Genomic DNA, 15688 nt, shown 5'->3' with positions numbered 1-15688 from the left:
CTCTTGGCACTCTTAGGTGAGCAGACTTAGTCAGCCTGTGTTGCCCTAACAGAATGGCTCAGAATACATCAATCTGCTTGTCATTGGCAAATCATGTTGGCCTAGGAGCTTTTGAGAGAAGGAAGGGAAGGCTTATGGGTATTAGTACTTCTGGAAGAAGACAGCCTGAATGGTGACAAGTATATTTGAATGGTGTGCCTCCATCTCATCATGTAGTATGTAACTATACTGATTGTGGCATAGGTACACTGCAGATCTAGACTGGAGGATGCATGCACAAGGATGCCATATCCTGCTCCTTATTGACCAGATGTCCACACACAAAGTCAAACCCAACACCCTCACCAATATCTGCATTGAGTATTTGCCTGCAAACATGATGAGCCATATTCAGCTGCTTGACCAAGGCATAATCCACTGCTTCAAGGCAAACTACTGAAACAAGTTCTGCAACCAAACCATTCTGAGGCAAGCTGCAGGAATACCAACACATCAGCTGTACAATATTGAGCAGCTGGAGATCATGGGACATGTGGACAAGGCATGGCAAGAGGTGAAGCAGGAGACAATTGTGAACTGCTGGTGATGGTCCAGAATTCTCACACTGCCTTGTCACCAGGATGGTAAGTTGGCAGGCCCAGATGATCCTGTTGTCATTGAACTGCCAGCTCTGCCTATTACACAGGAGCCTTATCTGCAAGCTGCACTACATGAGCTGCTCAATGCAATCACCATGCTGCAAGAGGTTGGTGCAATTGCACAACTCGATGTCCTAACACCAGAGGAGATGCTTGATGTGCCAGAAGAACAGGTGGTGTCAGAGCAGTGGACCAATGAGGATATTGTGGAGCAGGTGCAGGAGGAGATGTGGCAGGATGAGGTTATTGAGGTGCTTGATGACAAGGAGGAGGAGGAACCAGTTGCACCTCTGTGGTCTGCTCAGAAAGTGCTGGCTGCATCACTTGAGCTGGAGTGTCTGTTTACTGCTCAGCCTAGCAGAGCTTTCCAGGACATGCTGTGGGCTTTCCCTTCAATGATGGATGCACTAAAACATCTCCATGTCCAATCTCTCACCCAGTGTAGCCTCATGTCATATTTCTCCTAATGTATTGGGAAAAAATTTACCTCTGGCCTCCCTCTCTCATCCTGCATACCCTCTATTGCTGCATATGAACCATCTGTACTGAGCCTACACACAAAGACAGAGTTGACTGTATATACTCTTAAGTAGAGGTGTTATTTGAGGGTTATAATAACAGCAATGTACCAAAATGACTGAGATAGATTTCACTCTTTGATTAGGCATTTTTTTCCATACTATAACATCCAAAACTTGTGGGACCCCTGAACTATTTAAAACCATGATGTTCTTTCTCACTGCCACAATGACAATGCAAAGATGCAGCACATGTAAAGAACAGAGGGCGTTTAGGGCAATTGCCTCCGGAGGGACATTGTAGGAACTTTGTCTCCGAAGAGGGGGCATCGGAGGAAATTACTCGTCTTATCAGATATGCTTGAAGAAACAGGCAACATATGAGAGAACGTGCGCCATGCACATCACTTGCGGATGGCAATTTGCCTGCATTGCTGTATGTTTGGGCCTATCACTGAACGCGGATCACAGAGGTATCGGATCTTCTCGTCACACTGGGCGTCATGAATTTTCTTCGTTATGATGCTCCTATGTTATAAGAAAGCAAAACCGTTGCCGTATGAAGTGACAGGATGCACAACACAACAACCCAGCGATGTCTGACAATAATTCCATGACGGTTCATATCCTGGAGAACGAGCTTCTCTATCAAGAAAACCGTTGGTCAAGATTCCGCGCTCTGTTGCGACAGTCACTGGCGGAGTTTCTTGGGACTTTGCTCTTCGTTATGTTTGGACTTGCGGCTTCTTTTCAATCATCATTGTCGTCAAATGCGACTATGTTTCCTGGGGAACCCAGAGGTGTACGGATCTCATTCTGGACGCAAAACCGTAGCTGAGAAGACAATGTAGGATTACGCGTCTATGTGTTTCGGGTGGGGAATCGGTCTTTGCCTGGGCCTTTGGGTTTCTGGAGGCATCTCTGGTGGCCATCTCAATCCAGTTTGTGCTCAAACTTGCTTTATATTCTCTTTCTGATTAATGTTGCAGGCAGTAACACTCGCGTTTGCCAGTCTGCGACGGTTCTCATGGGTTAAGGACGTTGTATACTGGCTTTCTCAGCTACTTGGAGGATGTGTTGGGGCAGCAATAGTCTATGGACTTTACAGGTTTCTACATGTTCTTAAAGATAACATTCATCCTCGTTTATATGAAAGGTAGGGAAGCTCTCAATCGTGCGAAGGACGACGTGACCAGAGACTCGTCATCAATTTTTCTGGCGAGTCCCAATTTGTACACTTCACCAGCAACGGCGTTCTTCTCTGAGGTGTGTGATCTTTACTCAAAAAACTTGACATTTCTGCTGAGCGTATAAGACAGTTCCTGTGTGCTGCCATCTTCGTCCTGGCCCTCTTTGCTTTGACAGACAGTGAAAATTGTTCTATTGTGCCCGAACTTGTGCCACCGGCCCTGGGTATCGTTTTTGCTGGTATCGGGCTCTGCTTTGGGTTGAATAAGCATTGGACAATCAATGTAAGCATCCAATTTGCGTGCCACTCGTTGGACTCAGATCAAAACACCAGCCTATCCGAGATCTGGCATCTCGTCTCATTCTGTCAGCTGTGGGATATCCATCAAACGTTTGGGTTGCGAACTCGTGAGGTGACAGTTGAATTCGACCTTTAACACTAACAGTACTCCAAGTCACTACTGGCTCTGGGGTCCCATCGTGAGTCGTGTACTCTCCTTTCAGCTCTATTACTCACAGCATCTCAGTGCGGAAGTCTTCTTGGAGGGATTCTTCTACGATGCAATCTGTTTCACTGGTCCTGAAAGCATCTTGAACAGGAGGCATGCGGTTCCACATTCTACAGAACCACAACTAACGGAGTTCGAACAGACGGTGTGTCATCCGCGCCGCTCATGCTGTGACAGATGCATCAAAGACGCGCGTGCGCACTTCTGAGTCGGTAGATAAAAGGATGGCATGAGATGTGCACACTGTATGAATACAAGACCATGGCTCATTACATACAATAAGGTTGCAAACGAAACACGTGAGGGAGGTCTGAATGAATAAGTACAAGCTGCTGGGGAATACTGAGCATCTAGCGCAGATCTGACCCGTTGACCCCGGTGGCATCAGTGGAACTTAGGCTCCGGTCAACCTGCATATTACGCCAGAGTATCTCTGCGCCTTCCCGCCCAGTCAAGCCTACATGTTGGTATTGTTGCAACGCACGCCTCTGCATTTCTTCAGTGGAGTCTGGCTGTGCCTGCGCATGCTGCTTGAATCCGCCATTGACCGCCCCCAGTTTGTCAAGTTCGGCTAACATGGCCGTACGGAAGTCCACGGCGGACATCTTACTCGGGTCGATAGCACGGAGAGTCTTGAGGGGTTCAAGCACTGGCAGGCTTGTCATGCTGCTCGCAACCGCGCTGCGGGTCACGCTTGTTGCACTGTCACTAGTCGCAGAACCGCTGTTATCCTGTCCAGCTGGATAGGAGGATAACATGAATCCACTCGACTTTCTTCTCATCGTTGAAGGTCTCTGCTGGTACTGGGTCATCCTTGCTCGGCTGGCTCTCTCTGCTCGCCTAGAATCAGCGACTTGGGCAAAGCTGTGCCTTGCACTCTGGGCAAAAGCGATGTAGTTCGGGTGCCTCCGCACGCTCCTGCTTAGCACGAGGTGCGTATGCCTTTGATCCGGATTGCTAGCAATAAGAAGCATGGTGGCGTCGGTCGTACGGTCCAGCTCGCGAAACTGTCGCACAAGGGTGCGCATTTTGCTCTCGAACCGTGTGCGGCGTGACGCCTTGTCAACGATGTAATCCTGATGGAATTCAGCGTCAAGATCATCGTCGCTGGCCTCGTCGATCCACACGTCGTCCTCATCCTCTTCACCCTCGCTCTCCGTGTCCTGTGGCTCGGCGCTCTCACCAGAAACGCTACTGGGAGGTCTGATATGGTTGTACCCTGGGTGCGTCTGGCCTGGGCGGCTGTTCAAGCGACTGCGCATCCAATTCTGGTCTGAACGAAGCAGGTTCAGTCCGCGCACGCTGGGCGTACTCTGCAGACTCATAGCTTGGTACGGGAGGAACGGGTTTCCATCAAACGGACTTGACATCGTGCTCTCCGTCATTGCGCCAGGCTCATGTGGGAAGTGCAGAGGAGGATAGGCATAGTCTGGCAAGGGTGGGATTTCCTCCTCGTGGTCGCGTAGGTGGGCGTGCAGGTCGATTGCGGGTGTGCCAGTCTGGGTAAACGGCGTAGGAGGAATAGGTGCAGAGGGTCGACCAATATAGTGCATGAGTGCATCCATATTGCCTTCGAAACTCGTCCCCACACTGCCTTCCCGAGTCGGAGCGTCCTCCAGAGCCCAATGCTGGGAGGGAAGGGCCATCTGGCCCATGTTCATCTCCCCGGCCTGTGCCCTCAGCTGCATCTGTATACTGAGATCGCGGAGTGACAAGGCGTGCTTCGGGAAAGGCTGGGCCACGCGCGGATCTCCATCTTCGCTTACATTCCCCCCCTGGCCTTGCTTGCTCCGGCCATCCTGCACCGCGCTCGCCGCATCTCCAACGCTTCCTGCGTAACCCATGAGGATCCCATCCAGGCTGCTGATATTGGTGGTCGGGCTCAGAAGGTCATACATTGACGCGTGCCCTGCTTTCCGGGGGTCGAACAGAACCTCGACATCGTGCCCATTTCTTCCTTGTCCCTGCCCATGGCGGGGGAACATGCCGAACGGTTCGCCAATGCCATACGGTCTCTGATTCCACCCTCTCCCAGCACCGGCGCTGCTGCCACTATTGTGCCAGCCCCATCCTCCCCCCGGGCGGGTGAACCTTGCGTGTGGGCCAGGGAAATCGTTTCCCTCTCCTGGTAGGGCGGAGGGCACGCTTCGCGGAGTTTCCATCTCGAGGTACTCGGCATCAGGGGCGGCATCGACATTAGAGCTGGGGAGGGATTGGGAATGCCCGGACGGCTGCGGTGGAGTGCCTTCGTCTCCTTCCTCCTCCTCCTCCTCTTCTTCCTCCGCCACCTGAATTTCCGCCCGCCCAGCATCAGAGGAATGGTTTCGCGACGGAACGTCCGAGAGTATGTACCGCGTCACCACATCATACTCGCTCGTCTCGCTACCCGAATGCGGGGCTTGCACCATCTGACCTGCTCCCCCCACCTGCTCTCCGGCAAGATGTTCATCCCCCTCTCCCTCATCGTCCCTGTCGTCTAACAGCTGCTCAGGTGTACCTTGTCCAACCCTGTTCCCTGAGCGCTCCCCAGATCCCGGTCTGGGATATATGGGCCTCGCCTGAATCGCCGGGTCGAGCGGGCGATCAAAATAGAACGGCTCGCTGTAATCCGTCATGTTTCCGCTCTTGGCACTTGCACTGGTAGTGTCAGGCATGCTCGTATATGCGGTATGATATGTCGGGGTGGTACGTCCTTCGGCACTGCTGGGGTTGGAGCTGTTCCCAAGGTCGGGGTGGGAGACGGAGGATGTGCGTGCTCGAGGGCCGGCAGGGGCAGTAGGAGGGAGGGAGGGAGGGGAAGGAGCTTGACCTTGCCCCATGTTGAGGTTCAGACCGTCCCGCCTCGGTACTTGCGGAACAGTACGCTGCGACATGCGACGAAGTGTTGGGGGGCCCGGGGGTGTAAGATTTCGTGCGTGGCCCTGAATTTGCGGGAGTCCTTGCACTTGCCCTTGCCCTTGTGCCAGAGCCTGCGATTGAGCGACATGCCCCAGATCGGGGAAGAACGCAGACTGATTTCCGCGGAGCTGTTGTTGTGGAGGAGGAGGAGGGGGGGCACGGGCGGTAGTAGGAGATGCGCGTGTTTGTTGCCGGGCAGCAGTAGGTGATGTCCGTTGCTGTAATGGCGCCGTTGCCCCGGGCCCGGGCCATGAACCGTGCGAATTGAAACCCAGGGAAGCGAAGGAAGCTAGAGAAGCGAGGTGTTCACCAGCGGTTTCTCTTGATAGCTCCCTAAGGTCTTGCGGTGCTGGCACACGGTGTACGACCTTCCTCTGTGTTGGACTGGGGTTTGCGACAGTTCCGCTTGCTCCATTTGAGGGGATTTGGACGGTCGGATGTGCCTGGGTCGGGGAGGGGTTGTGCCCCTGTGCTTGAGAGAGAGGGGGGTGAACAGAATAAGGCGGCGGTCTTTGAGACGGTGGCGTTCCCCTGTCGCTACCTCCTCCTGCGCCGAGAGCGGTGGCAAGGGTCGGGGAGGTGCTGAAGGGGTTCGAACCGCTCAGCGTCAACCCTGCGGGGGGAGTGATCGGCCCTGCAGTGGTGAGTGAGACAGGCGAGTCTTGTTGTTGTTGTTGTTGTTGCTGCTGCTGCTGCTGCTGGGAATGTGACGTAGACTGCTGCTGTTGCTGCTGCTGGTGATGGAATCCCTGAAGCGCCTGTGTTGAGACATGCGGTCTCAATACTGGGTAACTGATCGGTTCCTGCTGTGATAAGAGCCTAGAGCGGGCAGGATGCAGATCAAGAGGTTTCGTGAATTGAGGGAGAAGACCAGCTTGGAGTAGATTAGGAAGCTTCGAGCAGGAGCAGAAGGTACGCACCGGGGGCGGTCTTGCTCTCCTTCAGCGGTGCACGTTGCGGTCTTACATTGAGCGTTGCCATTGTATGTCCACGAGAGAGAGTTAAGAGAGAAGCAGGAGAGACGGTGCCGATTCCGACGTCTCCAGTGTGAGCGAGCAGGGTACGCTGTCACCTTCAGTGCGAGAATGACCCCCTAGCCGCGCGTATAACAGCACATTCTTATAGTCGGACAGGTCGCCTCTCGTCAGGCCCTCACATGGCTGTCACTCGTCACCCGCACGGCTGCCTCGTGTCCCGTATAGGTGCTTCCCCTATTCCATAACCGTGGTGCGCGCCTGCCAGGCTGTTGGGTTGTACGTCTGTGTGTGATAAGTAACCCTGGGTGCGGTGTCATTACCCGGGGAAGTACCAAACAATAAAAGGTACACGAGGCAGACACGTGTTGATACAGTGCGGCATTTGGCTCAAATAGGGTGAGGCACTCGGCCCGGCATTACATAAGGAATTGTGCTCGTGCTTGGCAGGTTTTCAACTTTACACATACACCGACGTTGCGTTGTTACTGCTAGGCCAGATGATGATGACGCATTCTAGGGATTCACTTGGTTTGACTCAATCGTCGTTGTAGGCAACGTGCTGTCCCAGCGTGTTGTCCCAGCGATGAGTGAAGAGCCAGCCAAACGACGTTCCTGAGGCGAACACCACCCCATCTTCTTGAGCACAAGCTCCCGCTTTTCCCATATACCCATGACCCTCACTCAACTGGTCGATGACGGACCGGAGGCCACTGCCTATCACTGCTTCTTTCCTGCTTCTTGGATCTGACCAGAGTTATTTATGCACTATCTGGGTCTTGGGGGATTCTCGGTCCTACTGTCGCGACTATCTTCAGAAACACGGCTTCGCGCCTGTCCGGTGTCTCCTCCAGTGACACACCTCCTCAGCATAGAGCACGTTCAAGAAAAGGTTGAGTATCCGCAGTTGCCATATGAGCCTGAGCCTGATGAAACCCTCGGCTCGACTCTCAAAGTCCTGAAATCCCCTGCCAGTGCATGGTTCACTCTCTATTAACTTGTAATGTGTTTGTTTTCATGTCACATCTTGTCACCTACAATATCGATTGAGACCTGCCCTTCCGGATTTGATTTCCTATCATGCTCATTTCTTGCTGGTTCAGTATGTTTCACGAAGATGCAGGAAAGAGACTATTGTACTGCTGTGCGGGAATAACAGCACATAACCCGAACATGGGTTTGTGGTGTTCCCAACCTGGCAACTTACGAAAGTGGGAGTTAACGGATCGACAGGAATTCTTATAGTAAGGACATGGATTAGAGGTAGTATGTGACATGACCAAGGAAATCGTCTAGTGGGTATGATACACGGAGAGCGACATGAGAAACATGACGTGAGACATAAACTCGGGAACCACCGTGACTCGATGCTCCCAGGAACCGCCGAAAATCTCAGGACAATGTTCCACCGAAAGTGTTCTCTCCCGCGTACTTTACATATAGGAACCCATCCTCGTCCTGATACTGTTCATACATGGCACTCATCAGTGTCGCTGTCGGAGGCATGGTAGCTTCCTGCACGAAGAGGAAGATGGCGTCCTCCGGACGTAGCTTGATGCGTTTGCGGATGATGTAATGAAACTGGCCGACAGAGAGGTCCTGTAAAAGGTGGTTAGTCATGGGAGTGGGAGAGAGGGCAAAGGATGCATACAGATGGAACTAAGAAGCGCGTACGGTCCAACGGCGGCGCGTTGCTCCCTTCCGCACGCTCGACGATGATAGGGATGCGGTCTGGATATTGTGCACGCAGTCTCGCAGACTCCTTCTGGCGACTGCCTGTGGAAAAGTCAGTGGCGGAATGGAAAGCGATTAAAAAGGGGGCGCACCAAAGGAGTGCTCTTGCTTGAAGCCTTGGATGGCAGGAACAGGCATGGGGGTCGATATTGAGGTATAGCAGTTTCAGTAGGTTGGGAAGAACGATGGGGGTAGAAACGCCCTTATATATGAACGAACGTTGGTGGCTGATGGCTCAGAGTCACAAACCCGATTCCGTAAATCGGTATGTGGCGAATACTGGCACCCACGGAGACAGTTGAATGCCCTGCCCGCGAGATATGTGGCGAGAGCGCTTAAGTACACGTTAGACAGAGAGGACGCGTAAGCGATAGGTTTGTGACAGATCTCCACGAGTATTGGACTGTTCTCGTGCCCCGGCGGTTTGGAACGATTTAAGAGCGGAGAGAAGGTGGTTGGTAAGAAGCAGAAGTGTACACACACCGAGTCTCCTTTTGGCCTTAGGGGTGCGTTAGGAGGGCGTTAGTGACATAGACGGCGCGTGGTGGAAGTCAAAAGCAAGCATAGGGTCTGTGGGCTCGGCCCGACTCAATGGAGAAGCAGGAACTGTGGCAGTGCTATTATGATAAGCTTATCGTGAAACTTGGCCCTGATACATGTAAGACTTCGCTGCTTAAACCACTAATACTCGCGTCCGGGATAGACATGGCTCCTGCGTCCTGAGCATCTCCCCCTGAGGTGATGCGGGTGCATCAGGAATGGCTTAAAGCCCACTCGCGTTGGTTGCAGTCTGGCTGCCTTCTGGATCGTTGTCGCCTCTTCCAGCTGACCAGGAGTTATGCTGCACGTATTGGGGAAGCCAGGTTTCGACTGGTCCGGAATGCATCGCATTCTGTTCTTGCAGGTCAAAGGATGCTTGAAATGTACGCGTCTCCCATGGCCAGTTGACGAGCTGAAGTTGAGTCTGCTGCGAATTACAAGATGACGGAAGTGTTGCTTCGTCTGAAGTGATCACGCCCTGGTCTTGGATAGACAGCGCTCGGAGCTCTCCCACGATTGTGTTCGACTCTGCGATAGACATTCCCGACAGGTCAAGGGCAAAGTCGTCGTTCTTCCGTTCTATGCGTCCAAAATTCAGCTCATGAATCCCTCATGTGCAAAGGGAATCAGCGCGCACCGATAAACCTGTGGTTTTCCAGCCATTCTAGAAAACTATTGGTCAGCCCCCGACTAGGCCGTGTCCTGTACGTTGCCTCACCTCTCGGCCGGTGCTTCCATATGAATGTTGCGGATGGTTTATCACCAATATGCGGATCATAATGGAAGGCAGCAACATCCTCCATGACATTGATTCTCATGTCATCCACAACTGCCTCCCCCAAACTAAGAAAATTGTCAAAACGCAAATCATTTCACCTTTTTGGACCAGCGTACTGAACAGAGTGAAGTCCGCATGGCGCGGGACCTGGTTTCACAGTCTCGTCCGAGTAAAAGAGGATCACCTTGTAGATGTTCATCTGCAAGGTGCCCCTACTTTTCCAATGCAGCGCATTGTCCTCGTCTCGGTCTTCTTCATCGTAGTCTGGCCCTCATGTCAGCATGAATCTGGACGGAGAAGCTCGACCAGCCCGCCTTCAATCGGTTTAAATCCATAGGAAAAGACCAGTGGGTGAAATCCGTCGGCATATTTGATATCCCGCATGAGGATATCGGGCATGTTCCCCTCCACAAAGCACTGACCAAGTTCCACGCCATCGGCCAGGACGACAATCCTCAGCTGCTCATACTGGTCTGGACCAATGAACTGGTTGAATTGGAAGGAAAACGTCTATGCCCGTAAGAGCCTATTCACCCCCTGTCAAGTCGAGAAAATGAACTCACTTCCCCAACCAAACTTTCCACCCAACAAGTTCTATTGTTTCCATCTTCAATACATAGATATTCGAGCAGCTCATTTTGTGCTGCATCCTTCAGAACTGCGGTATATGTATGGACCTGCATAACATATAAAAACCGATGCGTAGGATAGATCGTGTGTATAGCAGATTGCGGAGCAGACCTGAAAGTTTGAGAGACGGGAACGTGGAAAACGGACTATTTATGTGCTCCGGACGGTGGTTCATTGTGCTCCTTGATGGCCATGGTTATTCTGTCCTGAGAGTTCCTGTTCTCCTACCCATGTTTACACCACATTAGACTTGGTTACCATTGTCTCTGCCACGGGAGTAGAGAAACCACTATGAGATTTGTGTGGCTTATGTAGCACCACTGACCACATACCCCGGAGGTGGTTTGAAGGGCATTTGACCACTACTGACAATCAAGAATCATTTCGTCAGTCAGGCCAGTCCGACTTCAAGGCCAGATGACCCGGCATTGGCCACACTAGACATCCAACCATGGATACCATGTCTGGTGATTCATTTTATCGTATTCTATATACTAGACCATATATACATTAATCATGATGCTCGTCAGATTATCGATACAAGCGCAGGGGTCACTCTCAGATCCTCTGTTATACAGCGCACCGGTAATGCTCTCCCATGTAATGAGCATACAGTTCAGCACCAGTTCGATTAGGATTCTTGCCTGGAAGGATACAATTCTCATAATTGTACATTGGCGCCGCGTCTTGCTCCACACGCTGCTTCAAAGGATGGCCTGGCTCAGGCGACGGTGCGTAGAGGGATGGCGTGGGCGGACCAGGGGGAGGAGATGGGGACGGATTGGCAATGCCTAGGATGACCGATGGTCCGGTATACCCTTTGCGTGCATTAAGCAACTCTCGTCGATCGTCTTCCTCACCACTTTCCGTCTTCCGATGGGCCATAATGACTGCCGGTTCTGGATATGACACGCCAGAGACAGACCTGCTGGCACCGTATGTCGGCCATACAGGAGCAGCAGCAGTCACGCCTAAGGGAGCAGGGATTGTGAGTCGCCTCAGCACATGGGAAGAACGGTGAGACATCCTTCGGGCGGCGTCTTCAGGGAATACAGGCATACTGGTCAGCGGTGCGGAGATGTGCACAGTTTGCCTGATATCAGTTGGAAACGTAGCTGGTGGCGGCGGTCGAGATGGACGTCTGCCTCTTGACTGCGAGCTGCGGCGAGGCCTACCCGAAAACGATGCAGGACTTCCATTTAACGGATTGGTGGCATTATGGACTAAGGGTCCCTCAGCGATTCCGACCACAGGAGCGCAGTATTGGTGTGTGGAGTGCACGGCAAACGGTGTATTGGTCACCTTCGGCGTGTGAGGATTGATAGCAGGCTCTTGGGCATAGCGAGAATTACCGCGAGTCGCATGTCCCGACACTGCCATGATCTCACCATAGAACTGTGTAGACGATGCGCCGAGAGCGGAAGGGAGTGCAGCGTTCTGTGGAAGACTGGACGTTCTAGTCCTTCGAGCCTGAGCGTGATAGGGCTGAGGATGCATATGCCGAGGCTGTGTGGGGTTCAATTCCTTGGTCTGGGGCTGTTGCAACGAGGCCCCCCGAGGAATCACGATGTTCGTGTTGACATTCGGCGGGGAAAGGAGATCGGACATGGGGACCTGCCGTTGCTTCACAGGAACCGGTGTCGCCGAAGCTCGGATTCCAGAAGGCAGATGTGGGAGTGCTGAACCGTTGGCAAAGGCATAAGAGGGCAAAGAAATCGCACTTCTCCTCGAAGATATGTTCTTCAACCCCAATGCCTCCTCAGCGATGAGCTCTTTCATGCTTGGTCCAACGCTTTCGTCAGAATCCGCGGTGTCGTTGCCCCAGAAACCAATATCCAGATCACCGTCATTGAGAGTGAGCTGTTCGGATGCACGTCGTCGCACAAGTTTTCTTTGGGTCTTGATCGAATCTGATGGGTTCTGAGGGAGCGGCGGTACCACAGGACTGAACGATGGCATTGTGGGTTGAAGCATCGGATTATGAATTATCGGGAGCAGAAGCGGGTGGGGATACTCTGCTGAGCGTGGTGTTCGAACAGTAAGAATCACAATGGAAGCGAGGTGGAAGAGGACTACAATGGGATGGTTAAGGGTATCCGCTAGAAGGAACGACTAAGTAGGTGCGTACCTAGGAAATCCACTCCCCATACCAGTCCGAGGAGAACCTTCGGCGCAGTGCATCCTTGAAACGTGACCTCGGGAACCAGTGGGGTTGGATGGCATCCAAAATAATCACCATCTTGAGCGAGCTTGATGCCACCAGCTGTGTGTTATCAAGGCATATTCCAGTACATGGAGGACTGTACGACGAACCGAGGTCGAGGGCCCAGAGTGTTCCGATCCAAGCTATTTCAAACCAAGCTTGTCTTGGGAGCACGGAGTGACGGGAAAGATCCGCGAGCAAGCTTTGTCTCATCAGTGTGATCCTAGTCGGTGGTTGGAAAGACTCACATAGGTGGAACAAAGAAAACCGTCACACCTCCAACAACTACGAGAAACGGCTCCACGATTCCTAAATCTCCCTCACTAATTGACAATCCAGTGAACGACCATGCACCAAAGATTATGATCGACAACTGAATAAGGATGATGCATGCTAAGGTACTGTCAGTGAGAGGAAGCAAGGAGTCACATGAATGAGTTTCACCAAAGGAGATGTAACGTGCGATGAGAAACAAATGCATATTTCCACCGCCCTTTAGTTAGAAAAAAAAGTGTTGGTCGGTGTGCTCGATTATATCCAGTGAAGGTAAAGTGTTGGGCTTGGGGGCTCCAGTTGAGGTTGGCTTGGGCTAGCGTCGCGTGGACTGGCCAGCGTCCGGGATGAGGGTGGGGAATACGGCAAAGGACGAACCAGTCGTCAGGAGAAAGGTCGCTGCAGGGGATGATGATGAGCTTAGGGAGAGAAGTTGAGCCAGGTCGAGGGGGGGCACATAAGTACTCACCATGGCCTGATGTCGTTAATGTGCCATACTCTGCGCAAACACAGGCCAGGACAATAATTCCATATTGGCCCACCCATCGGGCCACGCCAGTGCATCGTGTGCAGCACGCAGTCTCAGCTAATTTGGAGATTACGAGCGTGGCATTTGTGACTATTGTGGAGAGCTGTGCCTCCGCTTGGTGATGATAGTGGTGTTTAAAGATGTGTAACTAACGACGGGAGTTGACAATAAACTGGGTAGGTCCCTTTCACGTGAAAACCACCGATCAGAAATCATCTGCTCGCCAAAGGGCAGATTCCCTTCACCATCCAATTGATAAAGACTCTTCGTTCAATTTAGTGATGGAAATAAAATCCTTGTGTAGCAACCTCCCCGCCGAATAATTGTCTGAACACCTTAAAAACGAATCACCGACCTTCACACTCTTGAACTGCAACCACCACCTTCGATTTTACGGTCTAGTGTGATTGCTTTGGGCAGCCACGTCGACACCAGATGATGTTGTGCTCAGATCGTTCTCGGTATCTATCTGTCTAAGAAACCATCATCCTGCATTCTGCCAAATTTCAGCTCCAGTAGTCAAGTGAATGCTCTTGTGCTGCAAAGTGCACAAGGTACAGCTTCGTCTCATCCAAAACCACCATCTTCCCATTCCCCACAAATATCATCTCGGCAACAGTGGATCCAAGGAAGATCTTCCAAGCAGCACTCCGGCAGGGTTCCAAATCTAAATGGAATTTGCATAGAGACCCAAAAAAGCAGGCAAACAACTCACCTGCACTCCATCTCCTGTTCCGCTGTAAATGTTTCCGAGAGCATCAAGCTGGATGCCGTCCGGTATACCTGTGTCTGCATATGCAAAAACACGTCGATTCAAAAAGCGTTGCGTCAAAGGATCTACGTCAAACTCATAGCTACCGTGCGATTCAGTGCCTGCTCTCATCAACGAACAAGCAGCTCACATGGTAGCCGGCTCCGTGCCATTAGTGCCGAGATATCCACCATTTTCGCCCGTATCAGAACTGTCCGATATCGATCAATTGCATTGTTCGAGCTGCTAAGTACCATCACACTTACACATAGGCTCGAGATCCGTCAGTCGAGAAGGCAATCCCATTGCACCGGTCGAATCCATCTGCAACAACACGCACGGCCCCGGAAGCTGGGTCAAAGCGATAAACTTGATTTGGCAGGGCAGGCATTGGCCGGAAATATAGCAACCACCCATATCTATCACATTATATAAGCAGAATTATGCGATGAAGCTCCATTAAACACACTTACGTGACATCCGTGAAGAAAATGGCCTTGCTGACAGGGTGGACCTTCACATCGTTCAAAGAATTGAATTGACGTCCATAAAAATTATCAAGAATAACCGTCGAATTGTACGGCGGAGACGGATTCACGATCGCAAGCGTTGGTGGCAATTCCGCCCGCCCAGATTGGATGAAGAGAGGCTGTCCATTTGCATAAAGAGTGCCACCATTCGTCATCTCTAGAGGTGGTGTGATGGGCACCTGTGGGTTGTCGACGAAGACGCTTAGCATATCTCCATACGAGAAGTCATGCTCGCATACCTCGTAAAGTGTTGCGTTCCCTGCTTCGGCCTCATCAAGATTGATCTTCCAGATCTTGTTATCTGTAAATCGATTACTCATACCAAGAGGACCGCCATCGTTACTGCTGAACCAAAGCTCATTCTTCTCTGGAAGATAGACAGGGGCCTCGTGTGCAAATGCATAGCTATCGTTCTCCGTAATAAGCCGAATGGAAGGCGAGTCGCCCAAGATGGTGAAGAATCCTTCATCGAAGATTTGGAAGAAAGGGGGTGTCAAGTTTTGGGGATTGAAGTAGCCTGTCGGCCCACGAAAGAGCGAGGAGTTTGTTCCCAAGACATTGTATCGTGTTTGATCGATATACTAGCAAAAAGGTCATCTGTAAGTGTTCATAGGTCTTAGTAAGAACTGTCTTACCACTGATTGTGGAGGGATTATCTGCGCCTGACACGATACGTGAAAAGCTAGCAAAATGCAGACAAAAGCGGGGAGTGCTTTGCAAACACGATGAATTACGTTGCCGAGGGTCATATTTCCAGACGATCAAATCAATGAACAGCGATTCCAAGGACTTTAACTGGAGGACGATATATAGTATGGTGTCAGAGAACCTATATAGGCCCAGCCCGTGCCAGAGTCCAAAAATTTCCCAGACAGTTTCAATCCTACCGCAACTGAACTCATGGCTGCCAGCGATAATAGAGAAAGTTTTCCTTCACTAAACCGGGGAACTCTTGACATCGAAGAAGCGTTAAGGGGTGCGGTCATGCCTCAGTA

At 51.7% G+C, this 15688-nt stretch overlaps 7 protein-coding genes across 7 annotated transcripts; 2 read left to right on the top strand and 5 right to left on the bottom strand.

Moving 5' to 3' along the window:
- Positions 1–733: 733 nt before the first annotated feature.
- On the top strand, positions 734–1105 carry DACRYDRAFT_110971 (uncharacterized protein; the record flags this gene model as incomplete). The annotated part of the gene is made up of 1 exon (XM_040769154.1): positions 734–1105. The coding sequence occupies one exon, from the start codon at positions 734–736 to the stop codon at positions 1103–1105; it is 372 nt and encodes a 123-aa protein (XP_040625431.1).
- Positions 1106–1769: 664 nt separating this feature from the next.
- On the top strand, positions 1770–3061 carry DACRYDRAFT_57640 (aquaporin-like protein; the record flags this gene model as incomplete). The annotated part of the gene is made up of 7 exons (XM_040775460.1): positions 1770–1958; positions 2008–2097; positions 2146–2312; positions 2353–2422; positions 2476–2628; positions 2679–2752; positions 2800–3061. The coding sequence occupies 7 exons, from the start codon at positions 1770–1772 to the stop codon at positions 3059–3061; spliced, it is 1005 nt and encodes a 334-aa protein (XP_040625430.1).
- A 21-nt stretch (positions 3062–3082) lies between these two features.
- DACRYDRAFT_24549 (uncharacterized protein) lies at positions 3083–4593 on the bottom strand. Its single transcript, XM_040773729.1, has one exon. The coding sequence runs from the start codon at positions 4506–4508 to the stop codon at positions 3204–3206; it is 1305 nt and encodes a 434-aa protein (XP_040625429.1). The 5' UTR covers positions 4509–4593; the 3' UTR covers positions 3083–3203.
- A 1161-nt stretch (positions 4594–5754) lies between these two features.
- Positions 5755–6942, bottom strand: DACRYDRAFT_24548 (uncharacterized protein). Its single transcript, XM_040773728.1, has 3 exons — positions 6672–6942; positions 6364–6625; positions 5755–6333 (listed from the first exon to the last, which is right to left on the bottom strand). The coding sequence occupies exons 2-3, from the start codon at positions 6521–6523 to the stop codon at positions 6041–6043; spliced, it is 453 nt and encodes a 150-aa protein (XP_040625428.1). The 5' UTR covers positions 6524–6625; positions 6672–6942; the 3' UTR covers positions 5755–6040.
- Positions 6943–8117: 1175 nt separating this feature from the next.
- On the bottom strand, positions 8118–8597 carry DACRYDRAFT_18128 (autophagy protein 8; the record flags this gene model as incomplete). The annotated part of the gene is made up of 3 exons (XM_040771334.1): positions 8118–8324; positions 8377–8501; positions 8552–8597. 3 exons carry the CDS (start codon positions 8595–8597, stop codon positions 8118–8120), a joined length of 378 nt encoding a protein of 125 aa, XP_040625427.1.
- A 2304-nt stretch (positions 8598–10901) lies between these two features.
- On the bottom strand, positions 10902–11446 carry DACRYDRAFT_24547 (uncharacterized protein). Its single transcript, XM_040773727.1, has one exon. It carries the CDS (start codon positions 11431–11433, stop codon positions 10978–10980), a length of 456 nt encoding a protein of 151 aa, XP_040625426.1. The 5' UTR covers positions 11434–11446; the 3' UTR covers positions 10902–10977.
- Positions 11447–13560: 2114 nt separating this feature from the next.
- Positions 13561–15442, bottom strand: DACRYDRAFT_91039 (calcium-dependent phosphotriesterase; the record flags this gene model as incomplete). Its single annotated transcript, XM_040776991.1, has 8 exons — positions 13561–13584; positions 14062–14079; positions 14128–14259; positions 14355–14406; positions 14430–14582; positions 14637–14872; positions 14933–15210; positions 15418–15442. The coding sequence occupies 8 exons, from the start codon at positions 15440–15442 to the stop codon at positions 13561–13563; spliced, it is 918 nt and encodes a 305-aa protein (XP_040625425.1).
- Positions 15443–15688: the final 246 nt, after the last annotated feature.

Source organism: Dacryopinax primogenitus (genome assembly GCF_000292625.1).
Source record: "Dacryopinax primogenitus strain DJM-731 SS1 chromosome Unknown DACRYscaffold_19, whole genome shotgun sequence".
Taxonomy (NCBI): Eukaryota; Fungi; Basidiomycota; class Dacrymycetes; order Dacrymycetales; family Dacrymycetaceae; genus Dacryopinax; species Dacryopinax primogenitus.
Note: the sequence above shows the minus strand (reverse complement) of the source record. Positions and strands in the feature narration are given on the sequence as shown.